We start from the raw sequence: 26,487 nt of genomic DNA on the forward strand, positions 1-26,487 counted from the left end.
ATTGAAAATAATGTGGACAAAAATTCATAAATTAATGATAAATCAATTGAAGATAATAAAGTTGAAAGTGAGGTTCAAGAGTTGACTAGGGATTGGAAATTCATTAGGAACCGCCCTTTAGATCAAATTACTCAGAAATTCATATCCAATATTCCAGTAATTATGTACCATGATTTAACCGGGTAAATTTCTAAAATAACTAACATAACTTATACTTCTTACCTTATCTCAGGAGTGGTGTCTATAATGCTCAAATGATAAATTCACTCCAGTTAAAATGTTTGTGGTTGAATTTGGAACCCATGGATACTTCCCGTTCTTCAATCAACGCACGATTCGCCAAAGAAATCTTAGAGAGAGAAAGAGATGGAGCGTGGAGAGAGAGAGAGAGAGAGAGAGAGAGAAAGTAGAGAGAGAGACGGAGAGTACGCCAGTGGGGTGCCTCTGTTTGATTTCAAATCAATTCCTTCCTGATTTTTTAGAAAATGTAGAAAAAACTCTGTATTCATTTGATCTTCTCGTATTATAATTTAACTCTCTTGGAAAATTTTTGCCATAGAATGTATTTTTGATTTGTGACAATATGGAAAATATGAAGTCATACCTACATTCTTCCATGTATCTCAACTCAAAAACCTCATACACCTCGTACTAAATTATAAGTCAATTTTCAATTTAACTATGAAAATATCATCCAAAAAACTCGGCCACAATTATGAAATAAAAAATCACAAGCGTGCTTTCATGTATAGATATGAATTTACAAAATAGTGAAGATCAATAACCTACAAATGTAAATGAAAGCACAATCCAAAGGGCGGCTCAAACACATAATCAAATAGAAAAACGTATTTGGTATGTCAATCTGAATTTACAAAATAATGAAACTCAATATCCTATTAATATATACATATTTATAAAACAAAGAGCAAATTAAAGCATTTGATATTTCTTTTGCCTTAAGACAAGTTTAATCATAATTTTATAAGAAATATTTTTATATTTTGTAATATTTTTGTTTAAACTAATATGGGCAGGTTCCCCCTCCCCACTCACGATCACAAAATGACGAAAATGAATGGCGCAGGCAAAGGGCATTTGATTTGCGAACTCGGGAAAGTGAGCCGTTGCCATTCAAATATTCAGAAAAAAGTAACCTGCAACCTTCGCATCCGATAATACTCATACTTTACTTTGGAAGGCGGGAACACTGTTAGACGAAGAAAGGCCAGCAGTTCTATTGCAGAATGGAGGGAGAGAGAATCGCTTTTTGCGACTCCATAAAGCCATTCTTTGCTGCTTTCTAACCATTGCCCCTGCGTATATAAGCACCCATTTCAATTCCTCTGTAATATTGTTCAAATTCTTTCCAAGAAATAGCTAACACATACCCAGAAAGGAAAAACGAAAATCCATTTGAGTTCCTTCATCTGAAATAATCCGAGCTAGATCTCCCCGGCTTACAAGGATGAGCGGTAATGGAAACAACCAGCTCTACTGGTGTCACCGCTGCCATTGGATGGTTACCGTTGCCTCAACAAACCCGTCGGAGATTATCTGCCCCCGCTGCTCCGGCCACTTCCTGCAAGAGATCGATATTGCGAGGCCGTCGACAAACGGGCTTGTGGACGATTTCGCCGATTTCGATCTCTTGCCGGTAGTCAGCTTGCTGGAAGAGTTCTCTCTCATGCAGGATCCCCCGATCCGGCGCCAAAATCACAGTTTTGATCTTAGAGATGATCGGCTGTCGGAAACAGGATCCCGATTCCGATTCCGATCCCGTCCTCATTGGACTCGCCGGAGAAGTCGTAGTTTCGAGGAGGAAGATCTTTTGGGCCTGGAAAGGGGGCTTCTTGTTGGTCCTCGGACCTGGATCATACTCAGACGTCCCACTGCTCTTCGCCTACCCAGTGTTCGACAAATGTTCCGACCCGAAGATGGGTCCTCTGGCATTGATTCCCCGAACTACTTCTTCGGACAGGGACTAAACGAGCTGATAGAAGAACTTACCCAAAACGACCGGCAGGGTCTCCCTCCGGCACCGGCGTCTGCGATCGATTCGGTTCCGACGGTGACGATTACGCCGGCGCATTTGAAGAACAACGAGTCGAAATGCCCGGTTTGTAAGGAGGAGTTTAGGGTTGGTGAGGCAGCGAGGGAATTGCCCTGCACGCATTTGTATCATTCTGAGTGCATAGTTCCATGGCTGCAGCTTCACAATTCTTGCCCCGTTTGCCGCCAGGAGCTACCGGTTCCAAGCTGTGAGGAGTGTGCCCGTGGCAGTGGCAGCGACTCTGAACAGTATCGCAGCAGCGAAGAAGGAAGCAGTGTCCGCGGGGGCTTGAGGATTGGAAGGCTGGCGTCTTTGTGGCCCTTCCGTTCCAGGTATCGGCGAGTTAATCCCCGTGACGACGACATTCCAACCCCGAACAGTAAGCACGAAGCACTATATTTTCAACTTTAGTAATTTCACTGTGCTTAGGATTACATTTTTAAATGTTTTATTATTATCTTTAGGTAAATTAGAGACGCGAAGTTCACTCAATTGCTCTTCAGTTATCTTCTGATTTAATTAAAAATTTTGTTCAGGGAGAAACAATTTTAAAAAATTAATTTTTGATAATTTTTTTCTACTACAATTAAACATTAAGAAAAATGAAACTCCAAAGATACATAAAATTAAGTTTTAATTCATTAATTTACAATATATTTTATTTTCTTTTTTAGTCTCTATAATAATGAAAAAGTAAATTATTTTATACTTTTACTTTCCTTGACTTAGTGTTTAGAAGTTCCAAACATGGCATTAAGTATTAATTATAATAATTCGACGCTAAAACTGGTCGGACTATTTTGAGTTTGTATTAGTAGATGTAATATAAAATTATATCAAAATTTGTTCAAATATACTCAATTTCAAATTTAAGATTGAAAATTTATGCTCCCAAGTACAATATAAGAATCAAAATACTAAAAATAAACTCCAAAGAATGTGACATAATTGTGTGAAACTCAATTACCTTATAAAATTAAAGTTATGATAGTCAAAGAATGATCTTGGGTAGCCTAATTGTAAGGCTGAGCTCAACTATCAACTTGGATTTTATTTGGGGCAAGGACTTAAATTCGATTTTGTTCTTTGTTTTAGACACAAGTTGGAAGTTCATTTTTTCTCTCGTACTCATTGTGCTAAACAATGGCTTGTTCTTTTACATTCACTGTTTTCCCCGCAGCTAATAACTCATGGCGGCCTTCTTGCTGTATTCTTTAGCCCAAATGATGCCGTGGGTTGATTGAAGCAGCTTACCAAGTTTATGATTGAAATTTGAATGCTTTTTAGGGTTGCATAATCTAATTACAAGAGGGCTCTGGTGAAAATGTGTCAGCCAGTTAACAAATCACCGTGGTATGTCATTTCCATATTTCATCTTTACAATTACTAACCATAGCAAAAACCATAGTATGCACATTTCTATTAACTATTCTACTAATAATTCTCCTTCTTCCTTCAATTTTTGTGCAAGGCATAATGTTGGTTCCATGGATTCTAGTGGTGCCTCCTGGTCATGGTGGAAGCCTACCAGGCCTGGCCTGCCGTAATTGGTAGCAATCTGTAAATGGTTGGCGATGAAAGTAGTGTGTAATTTCATTCATTTACATTTTCAGTCTAGTCATTTTCCAACTTCACAAAACATCACTGAAGGATCTCCGGACATGATCCATTCCATGCCATGCGACGAGTAGAATGCTTTCAGCACCAGAATAGGGAAAATTGATTCAACCTTGCAGTGATGGCAAAATAGGGAAAATTGCCTTTGGTATTGGTTTGAATTTCAAACAAAACTGATTTGTGTAAATTTAAATAAACATAATATTAAATTTCATTCAAGTTCATATAAATTCTCAAAAGTGATCCAAACTTTGAGAAGTAAACTACAGTTAAATCTTTTAATAGCTTAAGTCAATACTAATTTAGATGAGAGCAATCTCATAATTCATTTAAAATTGGAGTGGACGTTACTTGATTTATAATTATAGACTTTAGAGGGGCATTGAAAATGGCCTTGCACTTTTGAGAAACTGAAATTAACCAAAACTATATCTTCAATGCCCACAAATTTCAATAATAAATAATATTGATTAGATGTGTAGAGTTAATTTCAATTAAAGAAATATTTAAAAATTTTTAAATCAAAGAGTGAACAATTTTTGAAAAGTTGAGGACAGAGAAATAATTGACCAGACGTCGACCAAAAATGCTCATACATAAAAGTCAAAATTTTCATTAAATCTTAAAAGCATTAAATCACATCGAACACATTAAAACACAAAAAAGAGAAAAAAAAACAGGTAAAGATAAAGATCTATAGGTAATTGTGTGGGAACTTTTCATATGCTTTAATCAATTTTCTAGACAATCGATATATTGATTTATTTATTTTTTATAAAAAACGCATTTTCATTTTTCTAAGCAGAGAACAACCATCATGAGCAAGCAATTTTCTGTTCACCTATGCTTCATTTGGTTATGAGAACCAGCATGAAAACCTTCCGCATAAGCTGTATTCTTTAATATAGTCTGCAACAAAAAAGCCATTCATGAGCTCCACATGACAAAAACAATCATGGGAACAAAATTCAATCGAAAAATGCCCTACCTCCTGAGCAAAAAACAAAAAACAAAAGATAAAAACAATGCAAATGCAGAAAAAGATATAAAGTGGTAAGCATTTTATTTGTATTTGCATAGTCTTTTTACAAGAAAACGTAGAAACAGCTACTACAATATCATCTCAAATGGCCTTGTCTAATAATTTCAACAGCAATATAAAAATGGCCTTGCACTGCATGGTATATACCATACTGGTTTGAAGTGGATTAGTTTACTTCAGTCTCGCCATGAATACAAAATACTGTTGCCATCACTTTTTTCATTCAATAATAATAATAATAATAGTAAATGATAATGAGCAGCCTAGTTGGATTACTAATATTGGTGATGGCAGTGATGCAAAATGTAGTAATGATGGTAATAACAACAATAATAATAAGGGCAAAAGAAACTAATTTCCAAGATTTAGCAAAAAGACACGAACTTCTCGAGATTGCAAAATTACTATATACCTCTGTTGAGTTTTTGGCAAAAAAGACGAGGATCTCTCCTAATGTTTCAAATATTTACGAACTTTTTTAGATATTTGATTTTTTGAATACTTGCACCCCCTCTTGCAGGCCTAACTTTCCACAAATATCAAGAAAAAGGTCCATCCTTTTTTACTTCTTTCCGAACCTCACAAAAATGTACATCTTTTTACTAAACTTTAGGAGAGATCATATCTTTGCCAAACCTCATGAGAAGTCAATGTCTTTTGCCTTAATAATAATGAGGCTCTTGGTGCTAAAACCAGCTATAGCTAACAGCATAGGATTCCTTGCAAAGAGAGAACTGAGGGAAGAAAAAGATACTCACAGCAAGGCTCTCCAGCTCCAAGCTAAGCCGCTTTTTGATACTATTTGAGACCACAAACCCAAGCTGTCCTCCATGTTGTTTGATATTATCATCTGTGATCTGTGTGATTTGTGTGATTTTAAGTCAGACTCAGAATCTTAAATAGGAATTTAAGCGCATGATATTTTGCTTACCTCTGAAAGTGCTACTGCCGACATTTTATCCAGAATTTCTTCCACAAATTTTGCAGTATCAGCGAAAGAGCTCATCCGTTGAACAGAATTAGCAGGCTTCTCCTTGGGAATATGTGCATTATTAGATTGCTTAACAGCTTTTGCTGCATATATGAAAGACAATATAATATGTTAAGACCTATCACAATAAACAAAAGACCAACCAGGAATCAACTACAGAGCCTTGAGCTAAAATTGCAAAAATCACGTAGTATCATGTCTAAATTTAAAGGGACAAGATCATCATTAACTTAAGAATAGCTCATAGGTTCTAATTAACATTTAAGGCCAGAAAAATATTGAATTGACAAATATCAACTCTTACTTTCCCTATGAATTTGACATATAGGAACTACCGCGGAAATGGTGATTTTAAAAGTAGAAAAAGTCATTGAAATGAAAGCTTTGGAAAATGCCCAATTTCCCACAAAGGAAATTCTGAATCCCACTGTAAAAATTGTAAAAAATGAGTTACCAGAGCAATGATACTAAACCAGTAAACCCTAAAGCCATTATCACCATGTACAGGATTTCTCATGCCAAAACCCCAAAAACATCATCATTCATCAAGTTAACACAGCCATCATCAGAATCATTGCTTAAAACATAACTCGTCATTACTTTCCGATCAATGACAGGCTGTAGAGCATGTTTTTCAACTCAGATAACTCATGGGTACCCACTTTTTGTCCAAAATTTTTGTGTACATTCACAACAGGTCTCAGCGCTTGAATGTGCTATTTGTCTCGGCCAGCTTGGTATTTTTTGGTTTTGTGTGATTGTTAGTAATAACTTAGCAGTGTTGTTGTCGTCTACTACATCTGGATGATGGAGCTGATGAACAAGAGTCTTGTTCCCTTGTTGTCACAAATTACATCCAAATGTGATTGTTCGTTACTTAGTAGTAAGCAGGTGTGTAGCTTTCTACTACATCTGGATGATGGAATCAATGAACAAAAGTCTTGTCCCCTCCACATTGCCTCAAATTACAACCAAAATAACTACTACTGAAAGTGGTGTACAACAATCCAGATACATTTGACAGGCCCAGGTTAGTATGCCTTCTTCTAACTCCATGTTAAAAATTGCTAGAATGTGTATGCACCTTGATTCTGCTGACCATATAACATGTACAACCAACTTCTTTTCTACACTCTTACTTACCAATGATACCCTTGCCATGGGTCCACTATCATAGTAAGGGGAATAGGGATAGTAAGCCCGGCATCCTCTCTCTCTCTATCTTATGTTCTATGCATTCATCAGTTTCTCTTTATTTTGTCTACTGGCAAGGTTATAAAAATAATTGAATAGTTCAATCACCTTATTCCCCAATTCTGATGTTATTCAGGATTTGAAGATGAAGATGATTGGTGGAACATGAAGATGGAAGACTTTACTATTTTAAGCCCCTATCACCCACTGCCTACAGTATTGCAACCATACTGCTTCAGAATCACTTCATTTTGGTTAACCCTCCTTGGACAAATTATAAGTTGGTTCCTGGATTGATTCATGTTTACTTTAGAGCATGTCATGTTAGTTGGGAAAGCATCATTGCGTTCCTTTAGCTTCTTGAGTCAATAGCCCTTTTTTATTAGTCCATTCTGATGTTTCGGGTCCTAATCATATTCTTTCATGGTTGACTACTTGTCTTTTACCTTTTGTTGATGACTATTCAAGGATGACTTGGCTTTATCTGACGAAAGTTACTGATTATATAATGTGTTTTTTATGCTTGGAAAAAAAAAAAAAACACTCAGGTTAATGTCTTTTTGGATTCTTCATAGCAACAACGCTAAAGAGTATGCTAGCACCCCATGCAGTACCTATATGACTACCTTGGGATAATTCACCAATCATTTTGAGATTTAAGGTGTACTCCTAAGAGGGAGGTGAATTGGGTTTTAAAATTTTCTTTGCAAAACTATAGTTTATTATAACCCTTTTCAATTTAATTTTATATGATTACACAAGCACAAGAATTCTTATAAATCACCTCACTTAAACCAACCAACAATCCTATGTATGAAAATAACAAACCAATTCCCAATTTCAATACTTCAATAGAGATCTTTGATTCAAAGATAATCAAATCAGTATTCCAGAAATTTCCCAATATCCAGCAAGATCTCAACAATTAAATAAACCTACACAGAGTTTATATACTTGCAATAATGTAAAGAGATTAAGGGAAGAAGAGAGGAACACCAGATTTTTTACAAGGTTCGGCCAGCGGCCTACGTCCTTGCCTCAAGCAACACACTGTGAGGATTCCTTTCCAACTTCGTTACCAGGTGAAGTTACAACCTCTCTCCGTTCGAGGTGGAGATCCCTCTCTAACGAGAATACCCCTCTCGCTGGGCAACGATCCAACAATCCTGAATCGTCAAACAAAACAGAAACAAGAACAACTTTGTTCGTACAAGCAATACTCTCAGTTAGAGCATATTTGTACAATTGAAATTCAGTATACTTCAATCAAAATACAATATAGAAGATGAAGCTCAGAATAATATCACCAGGGTTCTGATTTAAGAGTGAAGAGATTGAGAGATTGAATCAGAATTTCAGTTGAAACTTCAGCAAAGGTACAGCAACTCTTTTAGGTTACTTTCAGCAATATGATTTCAGAAATATGATTTGTATGTGAGTTGTGTGTTGCCCTAATTTTCAACAGTATCAAGTATATATAAAGTAATAAAGTTTCTTACCGTTTTCCCCAAGTTTCCTCTTTATTTGGGAGCCAAGAAATCAATTTTGGAAACATTTATCAGCGCTGTTTAGAACTTAAACATGTACCTCAGTCGACTAAGGCCCGAGGGTCAGTCACCTGATCTCTTTAAAATCAGCGTATTTTGAAAAACAATGTTGAGTCAGTCGACTATGTTTTAAAGGGTCAGTCGACTGCTTTGATTTTGTCTGCTTATAAATAATCAGAACAATATGTCAATCGCCTGATGTTAAAACATCTGTCACCTATCCTCTTGCTAATGCTTTGTTCTTCAAAATTTGATTTCAAAACACAACTTTAAACTTGGAAAACGTATGTGAGACTTCATGAAAATATTTTCCATGATTCAAAAACAGGTCTCTAAGTCGATGAAATTTCCTAAGAGCTTCAAACATCCATATTGAAATTGTGAAGTACTTACATGAGTTTTTTTTTTAAATAAAACTTTCTAAACACTAAGTCTTCATGCTTTGGCTTCCATTTTGTGTCCAGGTTGAATGTTTTCTTCAATATGCTTTAACTTCATCATTACTCAGGGCTTTAAGCACAAGCTTCAATCATTCTCTTTAAACACTAGAACTTGATCTCATGAACACTTTTGAAGCCTAAAACCTTAAACAAACAAGTCAAGTATCCTTAATTTGTTATCATCAAAACCTGAGATTAAGCCTTGTTAGGCCAACACATCTTGTGCCTGGGAAGCACCAATACTAACAAGGGACACGGACATAGAGCAATACTGACACCGCAATAAGGAAAATTTGAAAAAATGAGGATATGACACAGCTGGGAATTGGGATAAATTAATTAATATATATATCTAGACATATGCTTCCTTTTAGATGAAAATTTTGAGGTGATTTTAATTTGAAATGAAATATAGGGATCATTCATGCACAATTAGCATCTAATACTATATCATCAATTTATCAACAAAAAATGAAAGCAAGAGAGCCTTTGGCCAGTTAGCCCTGGCAGTGAGGAAGTAACCATTAAGATCACTCATGAAGTTCACCCATCGATTTAAAATTGAAAAAAAAAAAATGGATAAGAAAAAAGACATAAGACATCATTCATCAACTAGTGTAAGACTGAACTAAAGGGGAGCTGAGGAGAGGCATTCCTGAACTCAACTTGCTGACAGCCTGAACAACAAAAAGGGAAGGGGGAGGGAGTGGGGAAGGAGAAGGAATGGAGTGGACTTACACAAGAAACATTTTAAGTCCCAAACATCTAGCACAGTCAAAGAATTGAAGTGAACCCTCGCAAATTGAGGACTCCTCGAGTCTTCTTTGTCTCTGATAAGAGGGGCTAGAAGGTCTAATAAAGTCACGGTTGGGAGGTCTAACAAAGGAGGGCTTAATCTAGGGCTCTGAAGTGGGTTTTGTATAACAGGGCCCAAGAAAGTACAAAACATAACTTCTTTCCTGCTAACGTATCCTAGACGTGTCAGCGCCATGTCGTGACGTGTCCAGCATGTTCAGGCACATTTCGGTGTCCGACATGTGTTGGATAATGACATTTGGGCCTCCTTCAAGTGTCTCTGTTTCCTAGTCTTCTGCTCCCACTCCACAAAAACTTGAAGTTGTCAAAAGAAAAACAAACATATTTTAAAGCCAACTCGTACTCTATTTTATCAAATGAATGTAGTCGAAATTTTTCAGAGTGATGTCAACCTTATTGCTTACTCTCTCATCCATAGACTGCCATCCCCTGTCCTTGGCAGTAATGCTCAACTCTATTATTTTCCCTGATGCTCCGTTGTTGTCATTAACCCCCCCCCCCCTCCCCAACCATATATTTTGTAGGGTATTTTCATACTCAAAAGGATATTGGTGATACAATCCTTGTGTTGTTTCTTTATCTTTGCCGATGTTACTTTCTTTTGAGTCTACTTCCAACCAAGGTTTTAAATTTCGATTTCGACTCAAATTTCGAAACTTCAAAAATACGGAAATTTCAACGTAAATTTTGATCTCGATGTTAATTTCAATTTTGATTTTGAAAAAATAACAGAAATCAGTAGTAAAACATGGAATTCTCTGTGAAACTTTAGAAATGGTTCACATACATAAAAATGTAAGTTTTAGGACTAATATATTACAAGATAAATACATCTATGCTGTGTATGAGGTGGAAAAGTTGTAATATTGTATGTGTATCAAAAGTATTTGTCAGATAGCGTGCGTTAAACATATTTAGTTAATACAAATCAAATTCATAAATCATTTAATATTATTTATTTTACAAATAATGATAATTTAGACATGAATGGTTAAATAAAATGTTGTTGTAAGTTTATCTTTTCATATAATTCTAGAAGCACTTGTGATAATCTTTTGATTCAATAAAAATCAATAAAAAAAATCAAGACAGAAATTTCACTTCACTCCTAAATCTCTCATTTGAATTTTAAGGAAATTTCATTACATAGTTAATCTTTCAATAAGTTCCGCTAAAATTTCGAGATTTCGATAAATTTCGGATGATTTGTTGAGATTCTGATGGAAATTATGCAAGATGGAAATCGACTGCCATTTCGATTTTGAGGGTGACGGAAACCGAAAATTTTGACAATTTCGTGGAAATTTAAGACCATGCTTCCAACTACCAAACTCTTTCAGCCCTGCAAATCTTGGTGATTCCTTCACATTACCTAGTTTTCTTGATTTGGGTTTATTACCTCTGCCCAGTCATCCTCCAGCTCCTTTATTCCCAGCGAGTATTTCTAGTTGTCATCCCCCATCCTAATTTACATGTGTATGGAAGACAATGACATAAGGTAGCAAAGACCGCTTCAAATTCTAGTGTTGCCCCTCTGGTTCCCTTGTCTATTAATACCATATCTCATGATATTGATCTTCCTATTACTGCTCAAAAAGGCAAACGCATCTGCACTCAACATCCTATCTCTACCTTCATGTGATATGACCTTTTGTCACCCTTTTCTTCTTGTTTAAGTAATTCTTTATCCTCTCTTTTCCTGACTCCTTATTTGAAGCCTTGTCCCATTCTAGGTGGAAAGATGCCTTGGCTGAAGAAGATGTATGCCCGACAGTCAAATGATATTGGGGAGCTTGTGCCACTTCCAGTTGATATGTCTGTCATTGAGGGTTGTTGGATTTATAATGTGCATATCAATCCTGATGATTTTGTTGCCCACTTGAAGGCATGACTCACAACTAAATGATACACTCAAATATACGGTATAATTATTCAGAGACAATTTCTCTTGCACCGAACTTACATCAGTGCATCTCTATCTCTTTAGATACTTACTACATGTCACTGGCCATGCTCCAATTGGATGCCAAAAATGCTTCTTACATGGTGATCTTCAAGACGAAGTCTATATAGAGCAACTTTGCAAGGTTGTTCTCATGGAGAATTAGGCTTGGTGGAACATCTTAAAAAATCTTTGAACAGTTTAGATCAATCTTCCAGAACATGATTTGATAGATTCAGTGCAATGGATATTTGGTAGATCACTTAATGTTTTACTATTACATGATAAAATCTTACTCGTTGTAGTCACAAGCAGTGATAGTCAGGGTATACAACATTTAAAGCAGTTTTTGCAGGCAAAGTTCCATACTAAAGATCTTGGACAAATGCTTGGGAATTGAGGTATCTACATTAGTATAGGAATTGTCTCACCACAAGAGGAAATATGTCCTGGACATGTTGGATGACAAGGGGCTGTTGGGACTTAACCTTGTTGATATACCTTTGAATTCTAACAAGAAATTATTGTCAAATCAAGGTGACCTGTTAGCTGATCTTGAATGATATTGGAGACTTTTTGGGCAATTAAACTATCTCATAGTCCAATGTATCTTTCTCAACATAGATGACCTGTTTGCTGATCTAGCATGATATTGGAGACTTGTTGGGCAATTAAACTATCTCATAGTCCAAACATAACTATCTCAACAAGTGTTGTCAATCAATTCCCTAATTTTCCCTGAACTAGTCACTGGATGTATCACAACTTGCAATACCTCAAAGGTGCTACCAAAAGAGGTCTCTTGTACAATACCATGGTCATACTCATGTTCAGGTATGCATAGATGCAGATTGGGTTGGATTTCATGTCATCTCCTGTCCTTTTGAAAGGAGATCAATGACAAGGTATTACGTGTTTGTTTGTTGCAGCCTGCTGTCTTGAAACATTAACAAGCAAACTATGGTGAGTGTGCAGTGCCATGGCCCATGCTACCTGGTTTGGTTGAGGAATATGTTGGAACAAGGAAGAGTTTGGTTCACTGCATTCACAACATATGGAGCTGATGTGTGATAATCAAGCTGCAGATCATATTGATTCAAATCCAGTTTTCAAAGGATGAAACACATTGAAGTTATTTGTCATTTTGTTCAGGAAAAAGTTGTGCAAAAGCTCGTTGCAACTACTCATTTAAAGTCGAGCACCAATTGGCTGCTTCACTACATACTTAGGGGCTGCCTGGGTTAAATTTATATGTAACAACCTAGGAGCATAAAACATATATTCTCTGGCTTGAAGGCGAGTGCTACCAATTACCATGTGTTATTATGTTCGTGAGGTTAAGATTGTCATTTGATGTACATGAGATATTTATCTGGAAGACAAGGTATTGTTTAGGTTCTCAAGTTACATAAAACCCTCATTTCTCCTCTAATGAGTCCCCACTATGTGGAATCAACAATAATGAATCCATTTCTGTCATTCTGCACAACCCAGGCAACATCCTGCAGTGGTTGGAGAGTCTAGCTGTTTAGCACCTCCCAATTAAAAAAGAAAATAAGGGCAAAAGGAATTGCTTACTGAAATCATACGGGGAATAGAGACCCAAATGCCATATTAAGGGATGAAGGGGTATTTAGTGCTATTATGTACTAGAATAGAAAGAACAGATTTTGCATATTCTCCAAATAAGACAGGGTGGGTTAAAGGAAGGTTGTCAAGTTTATGCCAAATACTAAAACCAATCCTGGTCAAGGAAGATTATTAACTCATTCCATGTGTCATAATATGAACAAAGTAGAACAATTTCATAAAAGCCATTCACAGTCAACATGTTTTTCGCATTTCATTTTACTGTTTGCGGTGGGTTTTTCTTTTCTTGAGTTGCTGCAAGGGGAAGGGATTGCTACAGCATATGGCAGAAAGAACAGCAAACAGTGTCATCAATATCTTCTGAATAGACACACAACTGAATCAAAGGTATTCTGTCCTTGAAATACTTATACCTGTAACAACCGTGGACTTACTATCTTCAGTAACATGATTGTTGGGATGACCTTGCAGGGATGCTGCCTTTTCTGAAGGATCTGGCAAGGCTGCAGCTCCAGACAGAACAAAAGTAGCTAGATCAGGAGGTTGATCCTTCCCTACTGCTGGGTTAGCCTATGACAGGGCACAATCATATGCCATCAAATAATTTAATAAAACAATAATAAATGGGTGAAACTCAGATAAGAAATAGAAAATTAAATTACCTCAAGGTCAACATATGAGGGGTCTCTCCCTATTGATTTCAAAAACTTGTCAAGATCACAGGCACTAAGAGCTGGCACCAGCAAGATATGCAGTGGAATTGTCATCAGTAGCACAATATATACGAAAAGAAGATTCATAAACTATGCACTATCTTAAATCATGAGGTGCAAATGTGCAATAAGAGTGGAGGTTAATTGAACCTCAATTATCTGTTTTTATATCTTTTCTTTCATTATTTTCTGGATGGGGGTGATTAGTAACCTTGACTATCAACCTGTATATAATTTTGCCAAAAACAGAAAAACAGTAAGGAAATTTTCAAATTTAGGATTCACCAATCAAAACATTGACCAATAATTAGTTGAGCCACGTGAAGAGTGAAGACAGTACTAACATGAAAATCCTATTCAGAGAAGACAAAACCTGACAATATATTTACATTGTGTGAACATAGAATTCGAGCTTCAAAATTGAAATAATGTGGGTTTGGACAAAAAGCAATACAAATTATACTGATTTTTTGTTGAATTCTACAAAATCCAAATCAAAGCACTAAACTCCATGCTCCTGATGCGAGTAAATATCTATAATCCACGTTTTTTCCCCAGCAACTATAACACAATAATAGTTTTAATTAACAAATGAACAATGATATTCATAAATAAAAACCCTTAGATTGTGTTTGGGAGCATGGATTTCAAGTCTTGGATTTCAATTTGTATGGATTTGGATCAATGTTTAAAAGGTGTAGGCGTAAAGCAAGGCGTTTTAACCCTCAAAAGTTAAGAAAATCACAAATATAATGTAAAAAAGAAAAACTAAATGTACTTCGCAAAATGCTTGTTCGCCATTCAAAAATTGCTAACTTGAATACATGGCCTAAATCATGACAAGAGATAGCTATACCATAACAAAGTTCAAAACTATTTTCATGACTTAAGATACAAGTCCAGTTATTTTGGAAAGGTTGAGATTCAAGAGTTTTAGAAATAAACTCATATTATGACATTCCTTTTGTACAAACATGTAGTTAAAATTTTCTAACCAATTCTAACTTGAGAATCACACACCCAAAATGCGTAAGCCTCAACTAAAAAGGCACAAAAGGTGTACTTTTTGCAAAAATGTGTAAGCCTCAACATGTAATGCGTTAGCCTTTTTGGAATTTGGTATTTTAGATTGAGCCTCAAGGCGTTTTAAGCATGCCTTGCCTTGAGGCTTGATTGAGCTTTTTAACACTGATTTGGATGAAATTTAATACAAATTTTTTCTGCATTTTATCTGAATCCACACAAATTCAAATCTAAGAGCAAATTCCAAGCTTCCCATCATGGGGTTATTTTATAATGATCATGGAAACAAATACTGTTTAATGATCATAGAATTGCAAATTGACTATTAAAATTCCATAAATTTATTTTGTGGTAAAAATAGAGAAATCAATTTTCACTTCCTATCAAGGTGGTAGCGAATTCTTTTTAAACTTCGCAAGACCTATGGCTCACGACCATTACCATCTTAGGAAACCATATCAACTTAAATAAAATTAAATACATGGCAGTTAAAAGACACCATTTTCTAGTGCTGGTTCAAGGCATAAGATATTCAGCTTAATATCATTGTACTTGAATGCTTATGCATAAAGATGATGACATTCTCACTGGATTGATGCTTCAGCTGCGCATATGAGAAGATTGATGCAAATCAATCATAATGCATTACATGCCAGTTTTAGATTTTATTTGAAGGATTCCCCCATTGATCTGTCCTATCTCTTAAATCTTGCCACAGCCACTAGCTATTAAATCTTAGTTTATCTTAGCTTGCTCCCTTTATTGATCTCCTCTCACTAAGCCATCACCATTGTAATCAGTTACACTTTTGGTACAGATTATTGTAGTTGATCTACAATTACTTGATTTTTATTAGTATTTGATTAATTTGATTCTTTTAGTATTTCCTCTATTCTTTAAAGCAATCAATATTTCCAAAAATACAAGAACTCCCATCCACATCGCTGCTAGAGCTTTGCATTTTGACCAAGCAATCAAAAGAACTTCTCTTCGATCTCTCCCCCCTTCCAAACCAGCTGGATCATCAATTTTAGCAGGGAGATATGTCTTTGACACACCCACAATCACTAACTAGTATCAACATAAGTTTTTGGAAATGCCCTGTGTGATATCTAGAAATAGCAAGAATAAAGGAATGGCAAGTGGCCTGTTAGAAGGACAGCGTCAGCCTCCTCCAAAGGACTTGGCATGCAATGAGGCTCCAATCAATGACACTTTCCTCCTTGAGGAAAATTCAAACCGTAATTCCACTCCTGTGATTTTAAAAGCTCGTCTACCACAACCTATGGTATGAGAAGTGAAGTGCAATAGCTTTCTAATCCAAGTCATATTCAACTAGAAATGTTAAACAATGTCATTGACAAATGCACAAGCACACCCTAGAAAAGTAGGCCAAGTGTTTCAACACTAAATGAAGAAATGTGCAAGGTAGCAGGATAATCTCACTATGCATGCAAAAGAATTAAGCAAAAATCGATTAAGAAAAACACATTGTACTCCATCAAACTCCTAACTGAGATATATCCAAAAAGAATTAATTCCCCAATTTTCATCTAGGGCCAAGATGTATCTCATGACTCAAATTTACTCCCATCTGGTGAACCAAGCCCCAAGGCTGACAGCTAGTTGAAAAGGAATCCAATGGCAACTACATCTCTGAGGATGAGTTAGCCTTAAAAAAACCAGGGGTAAATGATGGCTACTCCTACACACCCCAGCTCCCTTAGCTGTGCAGGAACCACGCAAATGTGGGGGTGGGGGATTGAGAATGCATAATGTTTAATGCTCTATTCAAACAAATCTCACAGCGTACTCTCCACCTCTGCTGCAGAGAAGGAAATGGTAATGTTAACAGCCAAAATTAAGGAAGCTAAGAAGAATAGATAGAATGCTACATCACCATGGCCCACCATCAACCAAATTGGCTCAATCAGCAAAAAATCAGCTGAATGGTTTTAGACTTTCATTGGGCAAAGGTATGGACATGTCTTTCCTATCTTTGAGTACAATGATTTCTTTTTCTTTTTTTCTTTTTTTTTTTTTGGGGGGGGGGGGGGGGGGGGGGGAGTGGGGAAGGTATGACTGATGTCTACATTATCAATATTATAAACAACTCAAGCGAATTTCATTTCATTTTTCACAAACGTAAAATGAAATTCCAGGCCATCATGCAACCTTGGGCCATTAAGGCTAACAAATATTTCACTATTAATCACAAAAAACCATATTATTAGAATCCCATGAAACCATGGTCCTTTGTTTTAGCCAGCCAAAACTTTGGGTGTAATAGTAATATTTGTGCCCTTGATTATCACATTCCACCCAGACAACGCACTTTCCAACCTTTGACATCTAGGGTTGGTGAATGTTTCAATGCTTTTGTTGGACCACAATATATTCCTATTTTTAATGACATTCCAGCCTCAATAATCATGTACAAGCTCTGATTATTATATATTAAAGAAGAATGCCACCTAACAAACTTCAACCGTTATGGCTACAGGGCACACTTGGGCCGATCAAACACTTGATAATTACTTAATTGAGTCTTAAGACTCTTAACTAATGATCGTGGATGTGTCCTAAATAGTTTGCTGCAACTAACCATCAATGACCACAGGTGTCAGGCATCAAGCAAGAAGGGAGACCAAGGAACCCTTCTTTTCAACTGCTTGGTCAAAGACTAATACAAAAGCTCAACTATAAGGAAGTTCTGGATTGCCCAAAGAAATGAAAAGTTAACTAATTGCAACAAAGTAATTTTTTTTTTTTAAAGTAAAGATAATTAAATAAAATCAAAAAGGCAGCAAGTGGATGCCACCCAAGTACAGTTAGGAGAAACTCTGAACTTTACATAAAACCAAGATAAAAAAGTTCAGCCCAATAGTTGAGGTCTGTCATAAATTTTCCAGAACTCAAAACAAATATTGTGCTTTGAATTTCTGTACAGGAACCTCTCTTCCTTCAAAAGCTCTTTGATTCTTTTCTTGGATGCACTAAACAACACAAGTTGGGAGATCCACACCCTTTCAACACTCCTATTGCCACCTTTAAGATTCAAAAAATGAAAGAAAGAACAAATAATAGAAAGCATGACACAAACCACATTGATTCACAGCCAAAGAAAGCTACAAATTTCCCAAGAAAAGGGCAGTAGGCAAGCAGTGCAGTAAATGATTGGAGTTTTTCCATCTGTTTGCCCATGAATCACCAGCTAAGAAAAATCGCCCCTCCCATAAAGATTGTACCCTATAACCAAATATTTCCAAACAGCTTCCAAGAAAAGAAAGTGAGAGGATTTTGGACAGAAACACTTACAGAATTTCATAGAAAGTGCTTCCTACCTGTTGGAACCAATGATGTCAATTGCAGACAGCATGATCACCTCCTTAGTGTTGGGACCAAATGCGCCTTTTGCAAAAGAAGGTCAATAAGACACACCCATGAATTGAGAGCTCTCTTTCACAGCTCCTATTATCCTTACTAACACACCAAGGATGACTCCATTTATTCCTCACTTACACCAACTCTTCCCAAAGTTCTATCTCTATCTTCTGCAGTAGCATATTCTCCTAAGACCCCTGTACCCTTGAATCTTCAAATTCAAAGAGACAAGACACAGAATAAATCCCAATCACCTCTTCAATCTCGTTGATCTGTCTATTATCACAGAGCACAAGAGTCCCTGCTAAAATTCTGGAGCAACAACAGTTGTCCAGATACCTTTCTTCCACCCCAAATAGATCAAATAAACCCCTGGAAAGATCCTCCATTGTAGCTTTTTGAAGACAAACAACTTCAGGTTTCAACTTCCTTAAAAACCCATTCATCACTTTCATTTTGTCCTGGTCATGGAAATCTCTAACACTAGAAATTATTCTGAACTTGTTCTCTCCTGACTCCCTTCCCTGAGAAATTAAACCCTTAATCTCTCTTCACTGCTACTCACTCTCAATCTTATCTCCAAATTTAATAGAAGCACCATTACTTCATTCTCCAACCAAGCAATAGATGCCTCAAGATTTTACCAATGCCTTTTAATAACCTGTTCTTAACCACCTTGAAACTCAGCCTTGTGAGGTCCTGATTCTATCTCTAATAACACCACATTAGCCCATCGTCAGGCTCCACAATGGCTAAGAGAAGGCACTTGACAAAAAATATCCACTTGATCAACTTCAATTATTGCATTGCTCAAATCATCTGCTGCAACTTTTCCAGCTTTTTGGATATCTGATTCGTATGTAACCCCAGTTGTGGCCCATGAAAGATCTTCCATTCTGTCTGTCAATCTCTTTCACACCATAAACTTTGGATATTATCTCCAATCATCCTCTGGCTCTAAGGACCTAAGAACTCTCCATCCTCTCCTCTCAGGTTCTTAGAATTTCCCTTCAATGGAGAATCATCATGCCTCGCCTGTTTCCCTTTATCTCCCAAGACAATGCATTATGGAGATTCTCCTTTATCTGTCTGAAACCTAGCCAAAGAGGAAATGGGCTGGGCCGTTGGCTAACAATCAGTATATATGGACTTGATTCTATTTCCCAAGTTTTCAAAATCATCCCTACCGAGTAAAGCAAAAGAGTTTGAACCCTTAAATTTGAGCTTTGAAAAGATTGTTCAATCCCGATCTCTCTTATCCTAGTGACGCGGTCCCTCCCCCTCTAGACGTGAGCGCCAAGCTTTAACCCCCTCCCCCCCACCCCCAAAAAAAAAGCACCCTTTTGACCTCCTCATCCACAAAGCAGAGTCAGTCTAGATTGGAACTCACACTATCCAGTATCCACATTCCAACCTCCACTCTCACCGTCACCAGGATCTGCAAGTACATAACTTTGATCATATATCTAGCCCATTTCAAGTTTGAACAATTTCTTCTGCCCTCATCATCTTCCACACGACTCCCAAGGATATCTCCAATCATGTGAAAAACCTTCTCATTCAACAAATCAATAGGAAGCAAACGAACTAAGCTAAGCGTGAACAACTAATGGCTTGCTAAGATAAAATTAGTAAAGGCAAATGCTGTCATCTAGCATAGAGACCATTTCTTTGATGATCTCCTCCCTTTATATAGACTCTTGATGGCAATAATTACTTTCACAATGTCCCCATGCTCCTTGAATTCTTCAACCACATCTGCATACTGGTATATCCCCCTCTTTTATGAACTGGTTTTAGACCAGGCCCACCTTCAACAAATGTAGTCCTGAGTTGCCCCTGGGCACAAGCTCGAGTGGTAAGGACGGAGTCTCGAGGGCCGCTTGACAGTGGAATGAGGGTTCGAACCCTGTCAGCCGAGTGTATATCCGCGATTTACCTCCTGCACGTGTGCAGGGCACTGTGTGTGCAGGCGTGGGATTAGTCTGAGTACCCTGTGACGCCTTCACGGAGTGCCCAGTCAATGGGAGTGTCACGTGACTAGTGCCTAGGATGCCACGACACCCGACGATATCAAAAAAAAAAAAGTGTAGCCCTGAGTTTGAGCTTCTCTCAACATATTAGAATTCCACTCGTCGTATAATCAAGGTGGTAGCATTTTTTAAATATTTATTAAATTTAGGTATTTAAAAGTCAATGCCATCAATGTTATTTAGTCAAAAAAGTATTTATGGGGCCCATAAAGACTCAAACAAATTGTAAGGGGAGTTTGCAATGATGAAAATGTCAATCTCTTAACAACACTCTAAGATAGTAGCATGACTTTCGGATAAGGAAGCTCTCTTCAACCTGACCAAACATCGGTAACTGCTTTCCACTCTCACCATCACCAGAATCTGCAAATACATAAACTTTGATGAGATGTCTAGATCACTTCAAGTTTGAACAATTTTTTCTGTCTTATCAGCTTCCACATGACTCCCAAATCATTTGAAAAACCATTTCATTCAACAAATCAGTAGGAAGACCCACCACACAATCCACACAATCAGCACCCTCCTTTAACAAACAGCTAAAATTATTTTCAGTAAAGAACTAACTGATTACTGTTCTGTAGAATTGGAATGGAAGCAAATGAGCAAAGCTAAACTAGGACTAACAACTAATGGCTAACTAAGATAAAATTAGTAAAGACAAATGCTGTTAAGTGGTGTAGAGATCTTTTCTTTGATGATCTTCCCCCTTTATATAGACTTTTGACGGCAATAATCACTTTCTCACTGCCCCCGTGCTTCTTGAATTCTCCAACCATATCTGCATACCGGCCTATGCCCCTCCTTTATGAACTGGTTTTAGACTAGGTCCACCTTCAACAAGTGTATCCCTAAGTTTTATTAGCTCCTGTCAGTCGATTAGAATTCCACCCTTGTCACATGGTCAAGGGGGTGATATTTTATAAAATTTACAAGATTTAGGTGTTTAAAGGTCAACACCACCAATACCATGTAGTCAGAAAAGGCTCAAACAAGTTATAAGGAGATTTTGCAATGATGAAAACATCAATCTCTAATATTCTAAAGACTGTATCACAACTCCTGGGTGAGGAAGCTTTCTTCAACCTGACCAATCATTGGTAAAAGCTTTACCATTTTATACAACCATGCATATCAGATAATTACTATATCAAGTCCCATCCCTTTTGCACCCATTAGGGAAATTCTAAATCAAGTCTCATTCTCAAAACTATGCTTGAAGGGTAAAACTTCTTACACACCAAAATACTTTTTGAGGTCAAATTACTGTACATATATTTTATTTTTTTATATCCAAGGTGCCTAGATATTAGGAAAATTCATAGTTGTAAAACCAAGATTCAAATTGTGAATTGAAATCTTCATTTTGTCATTGAATCATAAATGTTATAAAATAAAGAGAAGAGAATAGGTGGTTGTGGCAATTTCCCTTAGAGGAGTCTTCCTTTTGGCACAAACTTATTAAGAGTAAATTTGGCCTGCAGGAATAATGGGTGTTTAGCTGTTCTTATGAAAGTCCTTTGAAGGGTATTTCACAGTTATATCCTCCTTTTACTCAAAAAGACAAATTTTATTGAGGGGAATGGGTGTCATATTCAGTTTTGTGAAGACATTTGGGTGGGGGGCTCTTTGCTTTTCTTGCTTTGTTCATATTTTCCCCATTTGTTTTGATTGTCCTCTTTGCATAATGAATCAATTTCTTCTTTCTTTATTTCCAATGGGTCTGGTTTCTATTGGGATTTCCATTTTTGTTGGGCTCTTAAATGATAGGGAGGTTTTGGAGCTTGCCTCCTTATTAAGTTTGGATGGTAGGCTCCTTTCCTAAAGGAGCAGATATTGTTCTTGGATTCATGATTCATCTGGGAGTATTCTTATATATCGTTTTTTGAGCATTTATCCAATAAAACCTTGTCTTTCCCGCTTCATAGATCCGTTTGGAATGCTAAAGTCCACTCTAAGATTACGGATTTTATTTGGTTGATCACTCTTAATACTATTAACACTAACAATCTGTCGCAGAGTTGGAGTCCTTTTAAGTCTTTACCTCAGGATTTTTGTTCTCTGAGTTTTCAAAATTCCGAATCTGCTCCCCACCTTTTCCTTCATCGCTCTTTTTCTTGGAGGGTGTGGAACAATCTTTTTGGATTATCTGGAGAGTGCGTCCGAAGTGACGAAAGATTTGTTGGTTATCCATTTTTCAGGTTTCGGAGCGATAACGATGCATTGGCATTGTGGAGGTGTGCAGTTTTTGCAGTTTTGCGGGGGATTTGGTTGGAACAGAAGTCGTACTTTACGGGGAAGAGGAAGCCTTCGGTTTTGCTTTGGGATAGGATTCAACGTTTGACCTCCTTGTGGGTTTTTGCAGCTGGGTGTTTCAAACAGTTTTCATTTTCTGATTTACAGCATGATTGGTTAGCTGAGCTGTTTTGATTTATTTCAATTTTATTTTGATTTTGTTTTTTCCTTTCTTCTTGCATCTTTGAAGGAGGATTTCTTATACTCTTTGTTCTACTCCTCATTCTTAATAAAATCGCTTTTTTTTACCTAAGGAGAGAGAGAGAGAGAGAGAGAGAGAGAAGAATATAGGGAGTAGGAAATTTCTCAAAATTGGAGAACATGGTAACAATTAGGTCTCTCACTGTATTTATATCTCATATACATAGAAGTCAATAATGCCCTTAATGCACGGTAACAGTCAACACTTCCCCTCAAGCAAAACTACATATATCACATGCTCCTAGCTTGCTCAGAACAAAATTAAATCAGGCACCCCCAAAGACTTGGTAAGAATCAGCCAATTGATACTCAAACTTCACATGGTTGTTTTGATGCACTTTTCCAAACGCTGTTCTCAAACAAAGTGACAATCAACTTCAATGTGCGTTACTGTCTCATGAAAATGAAACTAGATTTGAAGCAATACAACTGAACCTAATTATCACCCGTTGACTCCACAGGCTGGCAATGTTAAAACCCAAGTTCTTCCAGTGTACTCTTTAACAAATCAATTCACAGGTAGTATATGATCCATGGCAGTGCACCTGGACTCAGTACTAACCTTGCAACTGCAATTTGCTTGTTACCCTTCTAAGACACCAAATTCACAACAACAAACACGTGGTGCCTAGCTCTGCATCTTCTGTCAAAAAGAGATCCAACCCAATCTGCATACGTATATCTTCAAAGAAGAGTATGACTATGATCCTAAAATAGAAGCTTTCAAGCAGTGCACCTTCAAGATATATCAAGATGTTGATAATAGCATCCTAATGACAAGTTCGTTGAGAGTCCAAGAACTGACTAACAACACTAGTTGCAAAAGAAGTATCTAACCTCATGACTATATGACAGCTCAACTTTCCAACTAGTCTTCAGTATCATCCAAGATCAGCCAACAATTCAACCTCATCCTGCATTAATTTGCTATAGGATTTATAAGAACCCATTTTTTCCCCCAGCTAACTCTGGACTCCAATTGCACAATCCCAATGGGCTGACCTAATTTCATTGATCTCAGAGGGAAAATTCAGGTTGTTTTTGCAAATAGGGTTAATCTGGGCTGGGGCTATGCCCAAGTTCATTCCCCTTGATAAGTAAGTAAAAAATTGAATTTCTATGGGTATTTTTGGAATGATTGGTTTTTAGGGCACAAAACCCTATCCATAGATCTCTAATAAAAGAGCTCATGGAGGCATAAGGGGAGGGAATAGAAATTGGGGAGCGAGGCTACATGTTTGGGGGCGTGAAAAAAGGTTGGAGAAGAGAACCCTAGACAGCCTATGTTCAAGAAAAAACCTGGGTGGTAAGGAATTCTCCCCTATCTCTTGCATGCAGGTTAAGATTCAGTTTCTTGCTTGACTTATTTAGAACCATGATCTCATAATGCTCATCTATTCTCCTCTCATTTGTGTATGGAAAGTGCAAACATCATTATCTTCCATCCATCTCCAAAATCATCATCATCCTTCATTATCATGATTTCTCTAGGCACTAGTTCTTACATGATACTACCATGCACAAGTCCTTTCACATTCTCTATAGTTGCAGCAACCCCATCAAAATCTATAATGGTAGCCCAACCTTTATCACTCTCATCTTAGTTTGCTGGAAACCAAATCTCCATGGCTGCCCATCACTCCACACACACCCACACGCATGCCTGATTGTCTATCTCCACAACGCATGCATCTTCTGGTCCCTCTTCCTCTATTTTGTAAGTATATTTAAGAGAGAGAGAAAGAGTGAGGTGGAGACTGGTTGCTGTTTTTTCCAGTGGCTGGGCAGTAAGTGGTGTATGGCTGGGCAGCAGGTTGTGGTTCTGTGGCAGCCAGAATAGCAGCCGCATGGCTGCTGCTATGGCTGTGCAAATCTGCAGGTATGGCTGCTAGGACTCCTTTCTGCTGCTGCTGTGAAGAAGACAGGAAAGGATTCTCAGATAGACTGAAAATCCCAGGCAAGTCCTTTCCTTTATTTAGTGTATTGAATTTTTGTTACTTTGTATAATTTTGCATGAGGCATGCAAAAACGGGCCTCTCTCTTTTTTTTGTGTTTGACTTTTTTTTTTTTCAACTTATTTAGTTGACATTTGTTTTCTTTAAAAATTAAAATAGAAACGAAAAAATTCTAGTGGTTTTTGTTGTTGTTGTTGTTGTTATTGCTTTTTTAGGATTTCCTTTAAGCTTTTATTTAAAAATATAAGAAAATACAAAAAATGAGAAAAAGCAGAAAATTCACAAATAGAGTTTTGTAATTGTAGGATTATTATTATTATTATGATTATTATTATTATTATTATTATTATTATTATTATTTAAAAATTATTATTATGTTATTTATTATTTTAAAATCTCAAAAAAATTCTAAATGATAAAAAAATAAGTTAATTTTTAGGAATCCTAGGGTTTTCATATTGCTTTTTGCATCCTTAAATTTTAAAATTGAAAAAATTTACAAACTGGAAAATTAAAATTGCAAGAAAAAAAAAAAAAGTTCCCTTTTGTACATAAACATTTTTACTTTTTTTAGGAAGGTTTTGATTTTGCTTTTATCACTTCCTTGTTTGAGGAAAGTCTGTATCTTTTGAAAAGGGTATGTGCAATTGTGGTTATTTTGGTAATCTCTTTTAGCCTAGGGCAATAATGGAGCTTGATCTTAATTTCTTTATGGAGTGATGCACTTGCCCTTTAAATGTGGTCTGTTTTAGGCAATGATGAATCTTATTTGCTATTTCACATTTTATTGATCATGTTTTTCCTGTTTTAGCAAGGTTTGATATTCTCGCTTGATTGGTGGGTTTTTACCCCTTCTTTATGATTTATTCCCATGTGTTGGCTACCTTTTTAATCTTGAGAATCCTAATTGAATAAGTCCAACTATGGATGCCCTAAATGAGTGCATTTTTTTTTTAATAAAAAAAGAAGCTATATTAGATAGAAAGAAGGGAAGAATGGAAGATACGTGTGGGGACAAGGAGTCCACCAAATAAAACAAGAAAAACCTCCTAAGGAAAAGAAAAAAGGGGAAAAAAACAAAACAAAAAACACTAGTCAACCCCTAAAGAAATAACATTCCACAATGTTAACCAAGGAAGCACCTTTTCAACCCTTTCCATCAAATTGACCGAGCTCTTCAATTTCTTTAATTCCCTTAGTCCCTTCAACTTTTGACTTTTGCCTCCAGCAATGCGCACTTCATTTCCTCCAAAATCAAACAACCTTAAGCCCATTTTATCCAAAAGGTTTTGTGCTTCTAAGTCCTTAGGAACCTCCTCCACAGGAGTAAGCAAAATTCCATACCTTCGCTATAAATTGATAACCTGATCATCATTATCAAAGATAGAAACTCCCTCAAGTCCTTCCAACAGAGGTGGATGGACATAAGATAAATCCCCAATCTCTTCACAAGAAGCCAAAACATACCCATATTGTTCTCGAATCTCATCCAACAATAGCCAACCACCACAATCAAACTCATTAATATCATCACTTTGTGAATAAGAGAAGTCCCCATTTCTTTCACTCTTTTTCTTTACTCACCCCAAAACTACATCCAGCCTCCTCCTTAGCATATGTGAATCTTCCACTATACTAAGCTCTCCTTTAG

The 26,487-nt window shown here is 36.8% G+C and overlaps 2 protein-coding genes across 4 annotated transcripts in view; one reads left to right on the top strand and one right to left on the bottom strand.

Moving 5' to 3' along the window:
• The first annotated feature begins 749 nt into the window (after positions 1–749).
• Positions 750–3,894, top strand: LOC131162010 (probable E3 ubiquitin-protein ligase RHC1A). 3 transcript variants are annotated; one of them, XR_009138670.1, is made up of 3 exons: positions 750–2,432; positions 3,234–3,406; positions 3,525–3,894. XR_009138670.1 is itself a non-coding variant. In XM_058118105.1 (3 exons), the coding sequence occupies exons 1-2, from the start codon at positions 1,469–1,471 to the stop codon at positions 3,373–3,375; spliced, it is 999 nt and encodes a 332-aa protein (XP_057974088.1). In that variant the 5' UTR covers positions 750–1,468; the 3' UTR covers positions 3,376–3,406; positions 3,525–3,894. The 3 variants fall into 3 exon arrangements, 2 of the variants coding, with proteins under 2 accessions (XP_057974088.1, XP_057974087.1); XM_058118105.1 differs by having other exon boundaries at positions 3,341–3,406; XM_058118104.1 differs by having other exon boundaries at positions 3,234–3,894.
• A 369-nt stretch (positions 3,895–4,263) lies between these two features.
• Positions 4,264–26,487, bottom strand: part of LOC131162011 (uncharacterized) — a 76,300-nt gene continuing 54,076 nt past the window's right edge. The window contains exons 8-12 of the mRNA XM_058118106.1: positions 13,895–13,965; positions 13,646–13,802; positions 5,644–5,786; positions 5,471–5,569; positions 4,264–4,579 (exon numbers count right to left, since the gene is read on the bottom strand). Coding sequence (XP_057974089.1) covers positions 4,508–4,579; positions 5,471–5,569; positions 5,644–5,786; positions 13,646–13,802; positions 13,895–13,965 — 542 coding nt within the window. The 3' untranslated portion in view covers positions 4,264–4,507. The remainder of the gene's footprint in view (positions 4,580–5,470; positions 5,570–5,643; positions 5,787–13,645; positions 13,803–13,894; positions 13,966–26,487) is intronic.

Source organism: Malania oleifera, chromosome 8, assembly GCF_029873635.1.
Source record: "Malania oleifera isolate guangnan ecotype guangnan chromosome 8, ASM2987363v1, whole genome shotgun sequence".
In the NCBI taxonomy this organism is placed as follows: domain Eukaryota; kingdom Viridiplantae; phylum Streptophyta; class Magnoliopsida; order Santalales; family Ximeniaceae; genus Malania; species Malania oleifera.

Bases quoted from the DNA above. Each gene is read 5' to 3' on its own strand.
- LOC131162010 (XM_058118104.1), top strand. From the start codon at position 1,469: ATGAGCGGTAATGGAAACAACCAGCTCTACTGGTGTCACCGCTGCCAT. The intron at 2,433-3,233 runs GTAAGCACGAAG...TTTTCCCCGCAG, and splicing joins CGACATTCCAACCCCGAACA to CTAATAACTCATGGCGGCCT.